The 18,835-nt window shown below is 40.8% G+C and overlaps 1 protein-coding gene and 1 long non-coding RNA gene across 2 annotated transcripts; one reads left to right on the forward strand and one right to left on the reverse strand.

Annotated features, from left to right (window-relative positions):
* The first annotated feature begins 1,961 nt into the window (after positions 1-1,961).
* On the forward strand, positions 1,962-18,808 carry LOC109646637 (CDP-diacylglycerol--glycerol-3-phosphate 3-phosphatidyltransferase, mitochondrial). Its single transcript, XM_069517415.1, has 11 exons — positions 1,962-2,561; positions 6,999-7,212; positions 8,669-8,746; positions 11,206-11,305; positions 11,397-11,586; positions 12,684-12,862; positions 13,604-13,803; positions 14,543-14,834; positions 15,497-15,645; positions 15,756-15,886; positions 18,262-18,808. Exons 1-10 carry the CDS (start codon positions 2,446-2,448, stop codon positions 15,873-15,875), a joined length of 1,638 nt encoding a protein of 545 aa, XP_069373516.1. The 5' UTR covers positions 1,962-2,445; the 3' UTR covers positions 15,876-15,886; positions 18,262-18,808.
* On the reverse strand, positions 12,856-16,807 carry LOC138406030 (uncharacterized). Its single transcript, XR_011239697.1, has 4 exons — positions 16,658-16,807; positions 16,292-16,545; positions 15,737-15,871; positions 12,856-13,319 (listed from the first exon to the last, which is right to left on the reverse strand). It is a non-coding gene; the product is annotated as an uncharacterized lncRNA (long non-coding RNA).
* Positions 18,809-18,835: the final 27 nt, after the last annotated feature.

The raw sequence follows: 18,835 nt of genomic DNA on the forward strand, positions 1-18,835 counted from the left end.
CGGTGTGTGTGTGAATGTGTGTGTATGTGTGTGTGAGTGTCTGTGTGTGTGAGTGTGTGTGTGTGTGTGTGAGTGTCTGTGTGTGTGTGTGTGAGTGTCTGTGTGTGTGTGTGTGTGTGTGTGGGTGTGTGTGTGTGTGGTGGGGCTCGGACTTTTGTAGACTAATGTGATAAAGGTGGAGGAGTCAGATGAAGTTTTATTGCAGTGATTCCCAAACTAGAGGTTGTGATCTCCATGGAGGGAGAAAAAAAAACTGCTCAACTTAAAATAAAACCATTTATAACAGAGGTAGAGCCTGACAGACATGGGTTGTGGGTTTTTGGGGGCCGATGACACCCTGATACCGATTTATCGGGCGATATATAATGTTAAAGAAATGTAACTGAAGCTTGATATTTTACAGTTAAAGCATAAACTTTATTATAAACAACTATAAATTTAAAGAAAACACAAATGCAATCAATCATAGAACTGGAAAATAACATAGGAATTAAACAATAAAATGTTAACATAAATGTAGATATTTATGTATTCTGTGGAAATTTTGCTCAAAAACCCAGTCTCTAGAAAAGTACGTAGGTTTATCGCTATTGAAAGTCAAATTATTTCATTAGTGTCCTGACGCTAATTCTGCTGTAATATGTTAAAGACTTGAAAATGTATGAGACATGATTAACATCTAACCAGCTACAAGCAGTGTTAAAAGATAAGGTCCCTCGGGGCCTCGAGTCGTTTCAGGAAACATCTGACTCAGAGCTCTTGAGCAACGACCTGCTGGTCAGCTCTACCAGTGAGCCTGACCTGAAATACTCTGTCACTCTGTGTATGTGTGTGTGTCAACAAAATGCACTGAAGGTATAAATAACAAAGGCCTCTGTTAGTGTTATAGTATCGTTATTATAATGTAGGATAATAATAATATAATAATAATTAACAGATAATGATTTTTCGGGTCACTTCAGTTATAATGAGGTGTTTAGATCATTACTGCGATAAGGTTATTATTATAAACAGTAATACTACTACCATACTATAATAATAATACTAATGTTTTTCCAAGGGTTTTTCAAAACAATGCAACAAAATGCTTTACATAGTTGAACGAGGATTCAAATATTTCAAGCCTTTATCTCTAGTGAGTCATATAGATCAATCATTACTTATTGTTAAGTATGTTTAGTAAACTGTTTACAACGTGTTGCATTTTACATTCCCCTTTAAAGCTTTCAAAATCTTTAAAATAACTGTAGCTGTCATATGCTGAAAGGGAACACAATAATTTCCTCTGAAATGAAGAAATAGTATAAAGTCATAGAAAAAGGAAATACTCAAGTAAAGCACAAGAACACACATAGACTTTTCCACCATATGCAAAAGGTTGACAAACACACCTGTACCAACAAATGCGAGGGCACCATATTACCATGCTTACCTGTTGCAGTTGTTTTCTTTATCCAGTGAGAAATTTCAATTATCAAGAAAACTAAGCAAACAACAGAAAAAGTATGTAACAACATCAGCGGCACTAATTAATCTCTCCCCATGCTATTACCAGACAAGCAACAGTGTTATTACAGTTAGATAATGAGGATTGACTGGTTCTGGCAGGCTTTACATCTTCTAAGAAAAGCAGCATCTCATTCAACAAGGAAACCACCTGTTGGCTGGAGCAGACACACATGCTTTGTGGTGCATGACTAAAAAACCTGAAGTCACGCCTTAACACAACCCTTTGGAAGTGGATTTCCGTAAGTGAAGGGAAAGGCCACAGGCAGGGCTGGTGTTCGCTCTGTGTTCTGTGAGCATTTGCAAGAGATGTGCACACACAAAATTAAGGTTAGGGGTAAATGTGACTGAAGGGACCAGGTAGTTTTCAGGTTGACCACTAGAGGTCATTTCAAGGAGCTGAAACTACAAACCCCAAAACATAAACACACGAAAATAACCTTTAATATATTGTTAAAAAATTATTTATTTGTTGTTTTGGAAAAATGTATAAATAAGGTGAAGTAAAAGCACTGATAACTCCTAAAGTGTAAAGATCCTGCAATGGAAATGCTCATTATAAACAGGAAAATGTTCTGAAGCAAAATTATTACTTTGACTAAACTACTATTTAATTAAAGCATTATAATTAAGCAGGATTTTACTGCTGTGGTCGGTAGATACACAAGTTTAAGTATTCTATACAGGGTAACAACTCAATGCACTATTCACTGTTGATTAATCTCCTGTTTTTTTCTCAATCGACTGATTTATTGCAACTTTTAAAAATTTTTTTTCCTGAAATTCTAGTCAGAGTATCATAAAAACATGACAGAAATGCTCAAGTGAAGTATAAGTACCTCAGATTTGCACCTGAGCTACAGTGCAACTACTACTACTACTGTCTGTGAACTCAGCGCGGTTTCAATAAAGTTAATTTAAAGAGTCAATGCTGCATCAATGGCGGCTCCCATGTCCTGGAGGAGGCTGGTGAACTCCGTGTACTCACCGGCCATCGCCGGGGTTTTCACTCGGATATCGGACCGGCTCTTCCGTGCACGGGACAGACGAGGCGGGTAAGAGACGCGGTTCATCCTCGGGGGACACAGACACGAGAGTCACACCCGTGTTTTTGTCTCTTATGTCTCTGCACTCTACAGAGCTACAGAGGCTAATGCGTCCTTTGTCGGACACGGTCTTGTTTTGACCCAGAATCAACACGACGCCAGCGGTTCATCACTTTTAGACACAGATCTGTGGCGTTTCTGCGTGAAGCTAATGGATTTAAATGAATGAATGACAAGTTAAAGCTCGTTATTGACATGATTAGCATCGTAGCACCTCCTGAACCAGCTGAGCAAACAGCAACTCACCTTCAGGGTAAATAGCTCAGAGGTTGTACATGATGTTCCTGTTATTTAACATTGGGTGACATGTTAGCAAAAGGAAACCTGACACATGGACGAGCCCAGTGTTGTTCTGCTATAATGCTGCCTCATTATTTAAGTTTACACGTTATTCTGAAGAGGAGGATGCTGGGAAAGGTGATGTCTCAGGTTTAACCCCTGAGTCCAACATGGGGCAGGAGCTGGTTTGACATGTGTCACAGTGAACACACACAGAAGTGTTAACTAACAATGATGTCCCCTCTTTACTTTATTTTATTATGAATAAACAGAAAATGTCCAGTGTAGCACAACAGGACAGAAAACACACATAGCAAATAAATAAAAGGAAAGAAGAATTAAGAGAGATGGGAAAGGTCATCACCGTAAATTTCTTTCCGCCAACATCAACAGTTAAACTTCACATTTCACCTTTGCTTGTTCAAGGCAAGACATGAAAAGTTCAAGAAAAGTTCACCAGAATAGGCTGGAAAAGGAGAAGAGCGTTAAAACATTTAGGGCTGCAACCAATTTTTCAATTGTTTTGATGCCTAATCATCATGTGTAATCCCAAAACATTATATATATTAAATTGGTCCTCTTGTTCAGACATATCTGGATCATTCATGTGACCCTTTGAAAGTTAGTCAAAAATAAAAAAACATTTCGACTAAATAAATGACTCTGTCATCAACATAACTTTCTGTCTCGTGGTTCTGTAAATGCAAGAATCAATGATGTTATTATTGCAGGTTTCAAATGCATTTTTGATCCTATAAGACATGAATTTAAACTTAAATTGATTATAAATAAATTAATGATCGCATAATAGGATAATTATACCATGATGATGTCATTATAAAATGCCATTATTTAAATTTAGTTAATATTTTCTGATTGGAGTATATGTATATACTTGCCCCTCTGATACTTATCATTAGTAATGTAACTATTATTGTGTCGTAGTAAATTGCATGTCTATGTAATTTACATGCTTCTCATGAAGTAATACAGATTATTTGATTAAATTGTTGTATTAATATATTTCTAGCATTGCAGTATGAATTATTCTCTCATCTACATGTTATGAGTTATAAAAGTGGAGGAAAAACCCAGCATTTCAAGTTTGTCAAAATCAGTCTAGATCCACTGAGAAGGATGAAGACCTAAATCCTTTAAGGATAAAGTGTGATTCCCAGTCAGGGAGTTTTGAATTGTGAGGAATTATGAGAAAGACAGATGTAGCATTTTCTCCGATCACATGCTTAAAATCAGGAGGGATGTGGAGCAGACACATAACAAAGCAAACAGCTCCTCTATTCATTGGAATTACCAGCTAAAGCCTCAGTTTATCAACTTAACCTCTAACCTCATTACATCTAAAGAAGTTAACTCCACCTCAGTCCCAGTCATCATGACTCTTCTTATAATGATTTGCAACACTGCTGAAATTAAAGGTTTTATACAAATGGCACAGACGGAGACCATAATACAGCGTTTATGACACTTCTGATACTTCAGGATTAACAAATCTACTCTGTTTCTGTTTAAGAGAAGTATTTAGGTTATTTTAATGTAGCCTGTGGTGATTTTTCATTGCTCATCTCATCCCTGTAATGAAAATATGGTGTGGTAACATTTTCATTCACTAAGTCTGTCTTTCTGTCTTTCTGCCTGCCTGTCTGTCTGTCTGTCTGTCTGACTTTGGAACACATATCTCACAAACCAGCCATATTGTCGGCGTCACACTTGGCATGTGTGTTGTGAAATGCCTGAGGAAGTGCAAAGTTATACCAGCACACAAACAATAAATAGTGACAGTTTATTGTCTAACTGTTAATGACAACTGTAAAAAAAAAAAAAGGATTCTCCAGTTCAGGTTTCTGCACACTGAGCATCACTAAAACATTTTCAGAAACATATCCATGAACAACATTACCTCAGGCCAAGCAAACAGCCCATTCCAAACAGGCAGGTTTAGAACAGACACTGCTCTATTGGTGTCATAGGGTGTTCCTTATCTGCTGTCACACCCCCATATCTTTAACCACTTTATGAACATTGTAAAGGTGTGGAGTTCAGTTAAGAACCATCACATAACATAAGCTTATTAGAAATATTATCTCACCTTTATACCCATAGGTTTGTCATTTCCACTGTTGTACAATATGTTTTGTCTCAAGCTCTATGAACGTGAGGATGTTCTCTTTGATGCTGCAGTTGTTCTATGGCTCAGTGAGTAAAGTATGTGTTTATGATTTAAATCACAAATAACAGGGAAATCCCCTCTTGTGTGTTTGCTGCAGAACATCTAACTCAGCACAGTGGCTTTGGAGCGAAGCCCTGCGTTGTGTTTTTCTGTTTTCATTCGACTTTTGTTTCCTCCGACTTGTTGTAAGTGGCCTTTGTGGTTCTAATCTGAACCCAAACATAAACCGAGTGTGTGTTTGTGTTCGTGAAGTTTGGTCGTGATGAATAGAAAGGCAGGCAGTAGAGTGACTCCTGACAATCAGCTTGTGATCTCTGAGGTTAACACTGCTCCACCCTGTCTTTATTTAATGTGGCTGCATTGTCAGACCCAATTATGTGATTTTATGTCGGAGACAAAAAGGAGAGGGATGACTGTGGTGTTGGGGTGAAATGTAGGACACTGACAAAAGACAAACCAGACACACAGTTCTCTCTTCAATCTGTGTCTTCAACAGTTGAAGGCAATGAGGTCAATGTAGAATTGACTGTGTGGGCAGGGTGTAGTCTCGTACCTTCCGCTATGCACAATGAAACAACTGTGATGTCTTGTACATGATTTTTTTTTTTTTGTCCTACCAGCACGTAAAACAAGAGCTCCTTCAACCTCAATCATTTCTATCATCGCAAACATCATCTGCTCTTACGTCTTCTTTCTTTTGTTCAACATACTATCAAAACAAATGTGTCCCAGAGTCCAAGTTGTTGAATGTGTGGCTTTGTCCGACCAGCAGCCCAAAACCCCCATATATATATAAAGTTTACAGTGATGTCAGAGGAAAGATTGAAGAAGGTTTTTCTTGAAAAAAAATGACAGATTATATTTTTGGGTGGTTGATATATCTGCTTTGCTGTAGGTGTAATAAATTATTTTGTCCATCCCATTCATATTCTTCAGGGTAGGTTAAACAATAAAATACATCATCAGCGTAAGACAATATAAATCATACTGGTGAACCGATGTGTCTCTAAAACAGTTTCAGCGAAAAACCGAACATTCTAACCTGCTTGAAGGGACGGTTATTTGTGTTACACCACATAAGCTTTAGCTTGGTGGACCAGTTGAACTACATATACCGTGCTGCTGTGTTCCCGTTAGTGGTGAGAAAGGTCTGACACCCGAGGCTTCTGGGACCTGCAGGACAAACACAAAAACACAATACCTGTGAGAACTATTGTGTGGTGTTGTGATACAGCTGACACGTTTTGTCTCACCTTGTCTTCCCCGGCGAGGAGGAAGCGAGACGCGTCCATAGTGATGAGCTGTTTTCCACACTGTCAGCTGGGTTTCCATGAAGACTTTCAAAGGGAAGAAATAAAGTCAGAAATGGAAAAACATGTTTTTACTGTTTGATCAAACACATTTACTATAAGTAAACTCACTTAAGACAGAATGAACAATAAAACTGGAGCCCAACTGATATGTGACCATGAAATTATGCACACAATTTCACAGTGATCCATCCAATAGCTGCTGAGACATTTTTCTACTAATGCCAGCTTCATGTTGGGACCAATTCTGACTTCAGGGGAGCAGAGTTGGTGGAATTCTTGTTCTTGTAATTCTTGTCGAGACATTTTAGTCTTAAATCTTCAGTCCAAAGTGGACGTCGGAACAACATTATCGTCCTTGAGCCCTTTTGCTGAGGCCCAGCAGTCCCCACTCATTAATATCAATCCCCTAAACATGATTTTTTTCATCAAGATCCATTATTGATTCTCAGAGAAATCAAGGAAAATGTTGAACATTTAGTGACGTAGTGAAAATCATCCTCTTTACAAACAGACGTACAAAGATGTAACCCCATTGGCGGAAGTAAATATGGCTTCTAATTCTCAGTTGAACCAAACTCTATCACTTCACTTCCGTGTTTCCTCCAGCTCCTCCGTGCTGCTGCTCGCTCCCCTGCTGGCCGAAGCCGACCCGGCCCCGTATCGCGTCACAAGGCCCACAGGCTCAGCCGGAGCTCAGGGCAGCGGAGATGGCCTCTGCACCCACTTCAGATGGATGGCAGAGCACGTTCCCGTCTTCAGGGTGCCGGGAACCCACATCCACATTCTCACCTCACCCGACCAGTTCTACCAGGCCATGAAGGTCAGTGTCATTGTCATAACAACAAGGTTTCCCTTCGGGTAAAGGAATGATTTAAAAAAACAAAAAAAACAAATGAATACGAGCCAGAGTTCGACACATCAAAGGCTGATGTGAGTTACACTTGATTGTTATATCAGTATGTAAGTGACAGATAAACAACAAATCATGCTTGAGGTAATTATGGGAACAATAATTTCCCAGCAAGACTTGAATTTTTTTCTGTCACCTGAGCTCCTGTCACTGCAGCTATTAAATTTTATGGCAATTGCTCCGCTCTAAAGCGAAGCGACATTTTTTGTCACTGCTAATTATTATGAAATGTATTACAAGTTGCCAGAATTGGGCCTCCTCTTACAAGTTCAGTTTTCAAATGTTCACGCTTACTGTATTCCAGACATTTTGACTTCGCCATATTCAATTCATATTCTGCTTTAGTTTGACCTATTTCTCAATGTTTTCGACTTTTGTCTCAAAATGCAAAAATATTGATAATGATTGTTTTTTAAAACACTACACACAGTTTCATAGAACTTCATGTTTAAGTGATCATAACATGAGTTCCAAATAAAGTTGTTACAGGGGTGTGTGAATGGGTGTGCGAATGGGTGTGCTTCACAAACCAACACATTTGTTTCATTGGCATTTTCCCATAACAATAAAGACTGAGAAGGTTGGCGTCGTGTTGCTTTGTTAATAGATCACTTGATGTGCACTCACACATGCACACACTCACTGATTGATGATAGTAAATCCTAACGACACTTGCATGGGCAGTCGACCAAAACATTTGTTGTGCCTGAGTGAAAATGAAAAGGAAGTAATGTGGTTACTTTATCAACTAGTAGAGGTGGTAATTTTGTACTAAGGGTTACATGATACATATTCAAAAAATGTAATGGGACCTTAGGTTTGGTTGCTGTTAGTGAAAACTAAATTTCAAATGCTCTTTCACAGAGTTAGACAAATTTCCATACTTCCATCAAAAAGTGAAATTACATAACTAACAACTAACCACAACATTTTTACAACTTCTAAACCTGAATGTGGTTGAAATTTATAACAAAAAAAAAATATCTCAACGTCATCTCTACTCGATGCCAAAAAAGAATCTATGAATTATTCTATTTTTTATTATTATTATTGTTGTTAATGTGCTACATTTCCAGTGAGAACCACAAAATAAATGTATTTCACCTATAAGAGTGAAGCAGAACTCCCAATAATGCATGTAAACCTGTACAAGACACAAGCGATTTGTTATTTGCTTATTTAGTTTCCCTCAGTATCAGTATATTTTGGACATGTCTTGCTGTTACTGGCAGAAAATGTGCCCGTCATGTGTCCGCCTTTTCATAGACCTTTGTTAGCAGATTCCTGATGCCCGCGTGTCCTCGTATCATTCTTTCATTCTCTGTCATGATTCTTTGTTGTCTTTTCTTCTTCCCTCTCACCACAGGCACGAATCAAGACCGCAAAGAGGCGAGTGGTGATGGCCTCCTTGTATCTGGGAACAGGTCAGCTGGAGCAGGAGCTGGTGAGAAAAGTGCCGTTTGTGTCTCTGCAGAATTTACCTGCTTTAGTTTTTCGGGCAGGTAAGAACAATGCTGTCAAAGTGCAGACACGTGCCAAAAAAACTGGTCAGAGATGCCAGAAAATGTGAGTCAGAGTCATCTTCCAAGAAAACCGCAGTGTGGTTTGTTCAGAATGAAAATGTACTCCAGGCCAGTTACAAGGAAAGACCTCAAAATGCAAGGGTTTATGGGAATAAGGAAACCAGTGTTGGCATGTGATAGCCTGCTGTTCTTCATGCTTGGGAAGCCTAGCATAACAACGTTAACCCAGAGCAAACCGCTGTCTGGACTGATGCTCATATTCAGCTGTTTTTCACGTTTTTCCTTTTTTCTCCGTCGGCTGAGCGGCAGCAGCAGCCGAGGGGGTGAATTACAGAAAAAGGCAGAGACAAGTCAAACATGCTTAATTACACCTAAAAGTATTCTGATCTGCTGTGACAGCTGCCAACCTCTCAGATGATGGATAACTAGAAATGTGAGTTAGAAAGGTGCAGCGAGTCCATGTGACTTGTTGTTTTCAGGCCCGGGCTTTCGCTCGTAATTCAAAACAATGACCTCTGCTCCAATCAGTAGAAGAATGTGAGCGTGGTGTGTGGTTTAGAGAGAAGAATGCAAACTGCAGGTATGGTTTCACCGTAAAGCCCGAGTCCCAGGCTCAGCTCAAAGGAGACCTGCCTGATACTGACAGTCACCTGTTGACTGTATTTACTTTAGTGCAGGCGATGAGACTAATGTGAAAATGAAATCGAATGTTTTTCTTGAGGACGCAATAGTGCGCTAAGTACGCACACGAGCATGTGATGAGGAAAGATGAAAACTGCAAACTCGTAAACAAGACGTGAAGATGGACGTGTCTTCTCCCTCTGTACAAAAATGTATCAGAATATCTGGGATACGTTCGCCACCATGTCACATCTGCTAACTTGGAGGAGGCAGGGCTGATGGAGCCAGCCACTAGGGGGCAATCAAGACAATTTGGCTTCACTTTTTGGAAGTCATATACAGTCTATAGCAGAATCAGCTGATATATCGCCCTGGCTGATTGTTTTTGGTCAGGCTCTATATCAGAGGTGCAGCTTTTCATTGAATTAATTATATTCAACTCCAGTTGTTGAAACTACTTTTAGTTTTAGAAACGAAGTTATTCTGGTGTAAGTCTGACACATTTCACCATCACTTTACACCTTGGATGTAAAGTAAGTATTCAGGTCATAGCTCTGATTTACAGAGCTTGAGATTCAGCTAGAAAATCAGAACACAAACATTTTCTGTCCAGATTCACCTGTAGCAGTTCAGGGAAATCTTACACGCATCATGACTCAATGCTGTTTTTCCTGTGAGCTCCCACTCATTGTCCGATTTGCCTCAGAGGAAACCTGAAGGCCTCTGAGCGCTGGTGGTGCACAGATCCCCAATGAACTCCTCTACTAAAAAGTATAATTGTTTTACTGGCGCGTTTCCGTCACTGTGGTGATGTGTCATGTTCGAATTTGGGCATCAGGTGGAGAATTTAGCCGAAGTAAAAAAAAAAAAAAAAAATTAAAAAGTTGGTGTGATACCAGGAGGCGTCTCAACATGACGCCCTCTGAGGAGAAGCTGTTTCCTCTTTGTGCAGAGTAGTTGAGCTTTTCTTAAGCTCAGTAAACAGATAATAAAAAGCAGCCAGTAGTTGATAAATCATGTCTATAACAAACTAATCAAATACCACGAGGCTTTTCCCTCTGTTGTGTGACTCTAGAAATGTTCTCAAATACACACGTGGTGTATGTGATGAATTACTTTTTTCGAATTTAAACCTTTTTTCTGATTATTTTCTCAATCAGTTAATTGTTTGGGTAATAAAGCGCCAGAAAAAAGTGAAAATGACCTTTTATAATTTCCAGTGGCTCCGGGTGACATCTATTAAGTTCTTGTTTTGAAGTCCACTTTACAATGACACACTACAGAGAAAAATGGATTCATTCTTTTTCTTGTAAAAACAAATGGAAACGATACAGTTGAACAGGGATCTTCTTGTTAAATGGACAAATGGTTTCTGTGAATTAGTTCCGCTTGGCACCGACAGTTAAACGCTGTAATCAAAGTGTCTCTTTGAAAGAATTTTTTTCCACAATGCAGAAAGTTGTTTTGTGTTAAACGAGGGGAACTCCGATGATTTCACATATCGAAGTTTGTTTTCGGGTCACTGAGAGTTCGGGCTGATACATGAAAGTATCAGGATCTGCAGAGGAAGCTGCAGGATTCCGATTAATGACGTGATGATGCTCTATGGAATAAAAAAAAAAAGAAGAGTATAGAGTGTTGTCTCTGGTTTTTCAGCCAAGTTGAATTTTGACCCTTTTTCAAACTGTGCACAATGACAGTGAATCCATGCAGCACTTCTGAAATCATGTCTTGATGCTTGTTTCTTTTTTTTGTTCAGGTGGAGTGTATGGAGGAAGCTCTCCAGCGCTCACAGGACCACAGTCACTCCCCTGACCTGAAGGTCTCCATATTGCTGGACTACACCCGCGGATCACGAGGTTTGCCCCCCCCCCCCCCCCCCACTAGGTCTTTTTCAGCACAGAGCGCCGCTGACACCGTCCTGATGGTGTCTTGTGTTTGAACATGCAGGGCAGATCAACTCGAGGACCATGCTGCTGCCGCTGCTGCAGCGCTTCACCTCTCAGATGCGCGTCTCTCTGTACCACACGCCGGACCTGAGGGGGCTGCTGCGGCTGCTCGTCCCCCAGCGCTTCAACGAGACCATCGGCGTCCAGCACATCAAAGTGTACCTGTTCGACGACAGCATCATCATCAGCGGGTATGTCGACTTCCTGGACGAGGAGAGTTCACCTAAGTTTAGTTCTCCCTCTTCCTCCTCACCCGCTTTCTCCTTTGTTTAATCTTTCTCTGCCCCATTGTACACTTACTCAATCAAAGCAAAGGTGTTACCCGTCGTTTCTGGGAAGTGTTCTCCGCACACATTTGAACTTATACCAAGAAAATGGAGAACGGTGGGTGTGCTCAGGGCCTGTTTTGTGTTCATCTGTGCTTTCCACTTCATTTCACCTCAGGACACAAAATGGGACACGCTGTTCACAGTGACGAGTCGACATAAACACTGTTACACATTTCAGGTGATAGATACAACCATTAGAGCATAAGAGAAATTCCACTTCAGCTTGTCACATCAGTCAGTCATGTGGAAATGTGCTCTTGGCTTCTTGACAGATTATTGGATTCACAACCTGTTTCTGTTGTACAAACAAAGGGCGGAGTTGCTTTTGATTCATTTTCACTTTTCACACAGGATCCTTCAGACACTTGTGAAGTTGAGACCTGAACAATAGACTTTTATGGCTGACTAACTCTCAAACACACTCCAAAGGGAAGACACTAAATAGCATAGAGACAAATCATAATGCAGCATTCCTCGTAGGAGCTGAAAGTTTCATTCATTCATTCAAAAAAAAAGAATCCTGATTGTTTTGCTGTGAAAATCACAAGTGTATATGTTGAGCTGATCTGACATGCAAAGGACGTGTGAAAAGACAGTTCCACTATGTTCCGGATATGTAACCTGGCTCCTTGGTTCTTCAACAAAAATAACCTGTTGTGATTAAAGTTGAATTCCTTGTCAATAAGATGGCTCGTACATCTTCAGTTTACACACAACAAGAAGTGTTAACACAACATCTACACTTTGAGCAGCTGATCCAGGACAGGGATCCAAGGTCAAACTTGCCAATGGGTCCATGTTTGCAAGACTAAAGGGAAGATGAGCAAAAAAAATATCCTTTCGCATCTATCAGACATTTATTTCTTTTTTTCCCCAGCTGGAGTTTATAGTTACACTTCAGATAAACCTGGTTATGCTCCTTGTTTTCTTAAAATCCGTCCCCCTCCCTCATTTTTCAGGGCCAACCTGAGCGACTCGTACTTCACCAACAGACAGGACCGCTACGTGCTGCTGGAGAACTGCAGGGAGGTCGCTGACTTCTTCTCCGACCTGGTGGAGGCCGTGGGGGACGTTTCCCTGCAACTGCGGCCCGACGACTCAGTCACCATGCTGGAGGGCATGGTGCACCCGTACAAAGGTAAGAAATCGAACGTGTGTGTGCCCACAGACGAATGTTTACCCCCTAACATGTTTTGACACCTCATGTTCAGTTAGGGTGGCAGGGTTCCGATTTTTAACTATAGAGGAGACGAAGGATTTTGCTAATGGAGCTTGAAAGCTTAGACAGGCGAATAAATGATGGTTGGACTGTGCGTGTGTGCGTGCGTGCTGTGTGCAGTTAGATAGCTGTAGAGAGCTCTTGCGGTTGGCTAGCCATGCAGCCGGATGTGAAATTGTCAGGATTTTCTCTGTATACACACACAAACACACACTCGAGCTCGTACAGTGTGTCCGTAACTCGAGCGCGGACTGCCAGGATGTTAGTTTGAGGGATGAATGACATCATGTCTGCAGGACTGCACCGCCGTGGTAACAAACACCAGGAATAGAGTTGTGATGTCAGTGTGTTGCTGGAAGACGATACGTAGTGGGAACTGCAACACACGCACACACAAACACACTAGTAAAATTAATGAAATGTAATTTGTAAGGACAGAAATATAACGAGTGAGTGGCAGTTAAACCCATTTAATGGTTTCTGTGTCCCCTCGTAGGAACGTGCACGTGCGTCTGTACATACTTGGGTTGTGCTACACCCACTTACCCATAACCCAGAGTGCACTGTGACCCAGTGAACAGTTTGTCCCAGTCCCACTCCCACTTATCTCTGTCTGTGTGTAAACTAATTTCGTTCTTTTTATATCCCCACGGCAACCAGACAACAGACAGGATTTCTCAGCGGCGGCGAGGGCACGCATCATGGAGGTCATGAACACGGCACACACGAAGCAGCGGCTCCTGAACCGGTCAGAGGACTCCGAGGACGAGGGGATGAGCGAGGGGGAGGAGGACACGTGGGTGTTCCCTCTGGTGCAGATGAAACCTCTGGGCATCCAGGTGGACGAGCAGGTCACACAGGTGAAGCAACCGACGACCTCTTCTCATTGGCCGAGTCATAAACACGTGTTTTGCTGCTGAACACTGATAAAGCTTTGCTGAAGTTGACCTTTCACCATGTTTTTCTTAACTAGTCATAAACATCATGTTTTGAACGTGACCAATTATTTTATTCAAGGTTTATTAGTCACATATCCTGGAAATGAGCACAATGAGCTCTGGGGCAGTAAAGTACCCATGCACTGTTAATGTTTAACATTTACAATTTGGCATCTGGATTTTCTTACTTGATTCAAAAATATGATGTGATTTTCAACTTCACTTTTAAGTTGTAAAGTTTTTAAAGTCATAATTATTTTTGGTACAGCGATAAACTGTAAATCACTTGTTTTAATAATGACAGTAATAACCAATCATTTCCACATTTTTCAATACAAATAACAACAGTGATAGAATAATAAACACAAATTTTGATCTCTGATCAACCTAAATTTGAATAAAAAACGGTAACAGGAACAGTGACTTATAAAATGTCCTAATGTGTTAAACAGGATGTTATTAAATCAACAAATCATCCTGATAATAGATATTAGACCATATGGTCCATAAGCTCTATAATGACTTTGTGTGTTCAGCTGTAATTAAACATTAACAGCCATCTCTTTGCCGCAGTTGATTTCATATCAGTTCTGTTTTCACAATGTCAGGAACTAGAAACACGCCTGTAACTTCCACTTCCTGTCTCTCTCCGAACCTCCAGCGCTTGCTGACAGACGCGGGGCCGGACTCCACCGTTTTCCTAACGTCGGGCTACTTCAACCTGACGCGGGCGTACATGCGGCTGGTGCTCGGAGCCGGGACCAACTATCGCATCCTAACCGCCTCCCCCGAGGTTAACGGCTTCTTTGGGGCCAAGGGCGTCGCCGGAGCGATCCCCGCCGCGTACGTCCACATCGCCAGGCAGTTTTACAACCAGGTGTGCCAGTTGGGCCAACAGGAGAGGGTTCACCTGCACGAGTACCACAGGCCTCAGTGGACGTTCCACGCCAAAGGTGGGATGAAACAACAGTGCACATATTACACCTGCTGAGATCAACAGTCAGATGATGATCAGATCAGATCTGTCGATTACTTTTCAATTTATGGTTTAGTTTAGAAAATGTCAGAAATTATAGTGTCACAGAAACCAGAGGAACATCCTCTAATCTCGTCTGATCAGCAGTTTAAAACCCAAACGTTATTCAATTTATAATGGATTTCTTTTAAAAAAGGGAAAAAACCTGTTTGGCATCAATATTTGTAAAACGTACGGTTTGTTCTCTTTGTTTCCAAATGCATCTAAATACAATTGTATCCTCTTACAGATCTTTTTTATAAAACTTTCGATTATCCAACACTTCATGCTTCTTAAGAAATGTGTTTGTTTGGCTCAGTAAAAATAATCAAAGCACGTTACTCTCACTGTTGGTCTCCCTGCTCTGCTGTTCTTCTTGTGGTCACGGCGGTATGTAGCGTGAGAGAGGGCGGCTCGTACAGTCATTCTGTCGTAGCCTCAGGACCAGGATGTACACTCTCTCATACTTTGAGGTTTTGGATCGACACAGGGGATTTCTGCATGTGCTTCCTTTTAGTTGTGGTTAGGGCCCCGACAGAAATCCCTGCTGGAAGCGGCTCACTAAAGAATTTACCTCACTGCCCTTTTCCTCTCCTGCAGGTCTGTGGTATTACCTCCAGGGGCAGGATCGGCCCTGCCTCACTCTAATTGGCTCCCCCAATTTCGGTTACCGCTCGGTTCACCGTGACCTGGAGGCCCAAATCGCCATAGTAACAGAGAATGAGGAGCTGCAGAGCCAGCTGCAGGAGGTTGGACATTTCAGTTTTTTTGTGTGTGTCTCCAACCGCAGTGAGAAATGATGATGACGAATGAGTGAGTAAATCTTTACTGAGCACACACCTGTGTATTAATCTCTCAGGAGCAGGAGACGTTGTATCAGCGCTCCAGCGAGGTGTCCAGCTCCACGTTCGAGCGGCCGGACCGCCACGTCAAGCTGTGGGTGAAACTCGTCACCCCCCTCATCAAGAATTTCTTCTGAGACGCCATCAGGTGCAAACACACACACAGACACATGCATACTCACTTAACATGAAAAAAAATCTGATTCGTTTATTTCCTGTTTAATTTATTAATTTGAGTTTTTAATATTTCAGAATATTGTTAAAAAAAATGTATGGAAGTTGAAAGAGTCTATTAATCAAAATCATATAAAGTAAATTTCCTAGATGGGAACATGTTTAAACTATAAATATGGAGTTTATATATATATATAACAGGATTTCACAATTTCCACAACCAGTAGTAATAAATAAAAAAAGATAATTCAAAGTTGAAAAAAACCGGAGTTCTTATTTTAAAGGACGGAAAGGCTTGCTCTTGTGTTTTTATTCAGATTCTGTCTGTGATTTTTGCCTAGTTGACAAAATACAGCCTTGAAAACACACAAACACTCACTTGCAGTAAAACAGGCCGTGGCTTCTTAGAAATGTCTGCAGTCATTGTGGCCAGTCCCAAATCACAGGTCCCGTCCTCGTCTTCCCAGCAGCCCCAGAAATCACACAAGTGAGAGCTGGGACGTCGTGCCGGCTGATTCACTCCTGTCAAGAAGTGAGTCAGCACGTTGTTATGACGATGATCTGTCAGTGTGGTCTGCGCTTCCCCGAGTCCTGTCAGGACTTGGCGAGATGGAGTCAGAGGCATCATCGGCCCTGAAACAGAGTCAAGAGACAAAGTTTTTATTTAAGGTGGAGATAAAAAAAAAAAATAAGTAAAAGTACTGCTGAATCTGAGAGGAAGATAAATTGATTTTACAAACTCAACTTGTTGCCAGAGGGGAAACTGTCAAGATCTCCGCTGCAGATTGAGGGAAAGCTACTCAGCAGTAGTTGTTTTGTTTTTTTTCCAGTTTCTGAGAAGAGGAAGTGTCGCGGGCTGGGTAATGACGGTAAATGGGTGGTGTCTTATCACTACCTGGACAGAAAAGAAAAAAAAGGGTGTTATCTGTTGCCAGAAGGAAACAGATGTAAATAGATCAACTGTCACAGGCCTGAGATGATGATGATGTGATTCACAAATATGCACAGAACAAAGGAAAAAATTCATACTGAACAAAAGCACATTTTGATCCATTTTATCTTGAGGAGAAATCCTCCTGTTAGCGGAAGGATGGCGCTGACACGCAGCAGCTGGTCTGGGAGGCGACTCAGAGATGATCCCCTGCTGAAAGTCACGTTGACCTTTTTAAAGTATTTAGTTAACAATGATACGACAAGAATCTGGAGTTACAAACCTTTACTGATGCACTGACTGAGAGAAACAGCTTGTAATTTAAAAGTATAGCTGTTGTTTTCTTCATTGGGTTATTTGATTCAAGGATGTTGTTTAGTTTTTATTTTAGCAGCTTTCCCCCTGTTGGAACTTTGGGGTAAAGACAGTTTGGAGGAGAAACCTTGTTTGACCTCTGGAGCCATTTAAAGACAAAGCTGGTGATTTTCTGCATTTTCTGTATTTTCAACAAATCCGGTGAAAGGACGACAACCACCAATAAATCAATGGATCTGATAAGTATCTTCTGTGTAGACAGAGCCTGACTTATCTGTTTCCTCTGTGCCTCAAAGTGTCACTGATAAAACATGAGACGTACTCCTCTGGGTGTCGTCTTCCTTCGGCAAACATGACATTTGTTTTTTTTTGTTTTAATCACACACACTTTGTTTATTAGTTTTCACCATGGATGATAAGTAAAGATGGGCTGGTCTAAAAGTATTCATTGATGGATTTGACTCTTTTTTAATGATTTAATTTAATTGAAAATAAGAAAAACACATAACATAAACCGTTCAATACAAAAGAGTAAATTAACACAAAATAAATAAAACATAACTTTTCTACTTATTCGACCTTGATGGAAAACAACCAGTGGGAGTTTTTTGTTCGTCGAGCAGCTCTACGATGTGTGATCTGTTTATTTTATCGCTTACGTCTTTGTTTTCCTGGAAAAAACTCAACAACAGCCTTGCCGGTTAAAAGGATAAAAGGTCGTCTATTGTTAGAAGCCTGTGACAAAAGGCTGGAGCGTCTCCAGACCGAAGGGTTCGCACACAGCTCACATCCCACCACCGACATCAGTCCTGGTTCAACAGGCTCCTGTGTTTGAGATGGAGCTCACTGCCCTCTAGTGGCTCAACTGCAGTTTCAGACAATGAACTAGTCCCAATGTGTGGCTCTAATTCAGAGGTTTAAGTTTGAATTATATATTAATGTAAAACTGAATTTCTTCATTAAACAAACAAAAAAAAGATTTGACTTTGTGTTCTGGGAAACTGATTAGATTAATATATTTCTTATATAGATATTATTATATATTATATTTTATAAGCCTGTTTAAAAACAAAACTAATAATACATTTTCTTTGTGTTTTCAGGAGAAAGATTACTTTGTATTATCTCTGTCCTGAGGTCGGAGGCTGGTCCGCTCCAGAACGAGTGCCGGGAGTCGCCCTCTTCGGCTTCACCCCGACCACTACCCTCGTCAGTGACTCACACGTGCACTCACACACACTCACACGAGCAGAGAGAAGTGGTGAATCCTCATTTTTTCATTGAAGTTCCAGATCCTGCATATCTATAACTCCGTTATTAACTCGTCATTCTGTGGATTTCTGGTTTCGCATGATTGACTACAAATATTTAAAAAGAAAAAACTACTTCTCCTCCTGTGCGCACATGCCTACAGGTTTATGTTGCATGTATAAGAAAGCAATAGAGACTGGAATCAGTGTGTCCCCGATGTAATTGAGGTGAACAGACGGGTGTGGTGAAGAATAACGATTCCTCAAGGAGCCTTAATCACAGTTTTTAAGAGATCGGAGTGTGTTTACAGCTCTGCCCACAGCAGTAATCAAAGTTTAACTGTACAGTGTCTGTGTGTTATTATCTTTGTAAATTAAAGGATGAAGTGCTGAGTTTTTACATCACTCTGAATGTGTGTTTTTAATT

The sequence above is a fragment of the Paralichthys olivaceus genome, chromosome 21 (assembly GCF_024713975.1).
Source record: "Paralichthys olivaceus isolate ysfri-2021 chromosome 21, ASM2471397v2, whole genome shotgun sequence".
Lineage (NCBI taxonomy): Eukaryota > Metazoa > Chordata > Actinopteri > Pleuronectiformes > Paralichthyidae > Paralichthys > Paralichthys olivaceus.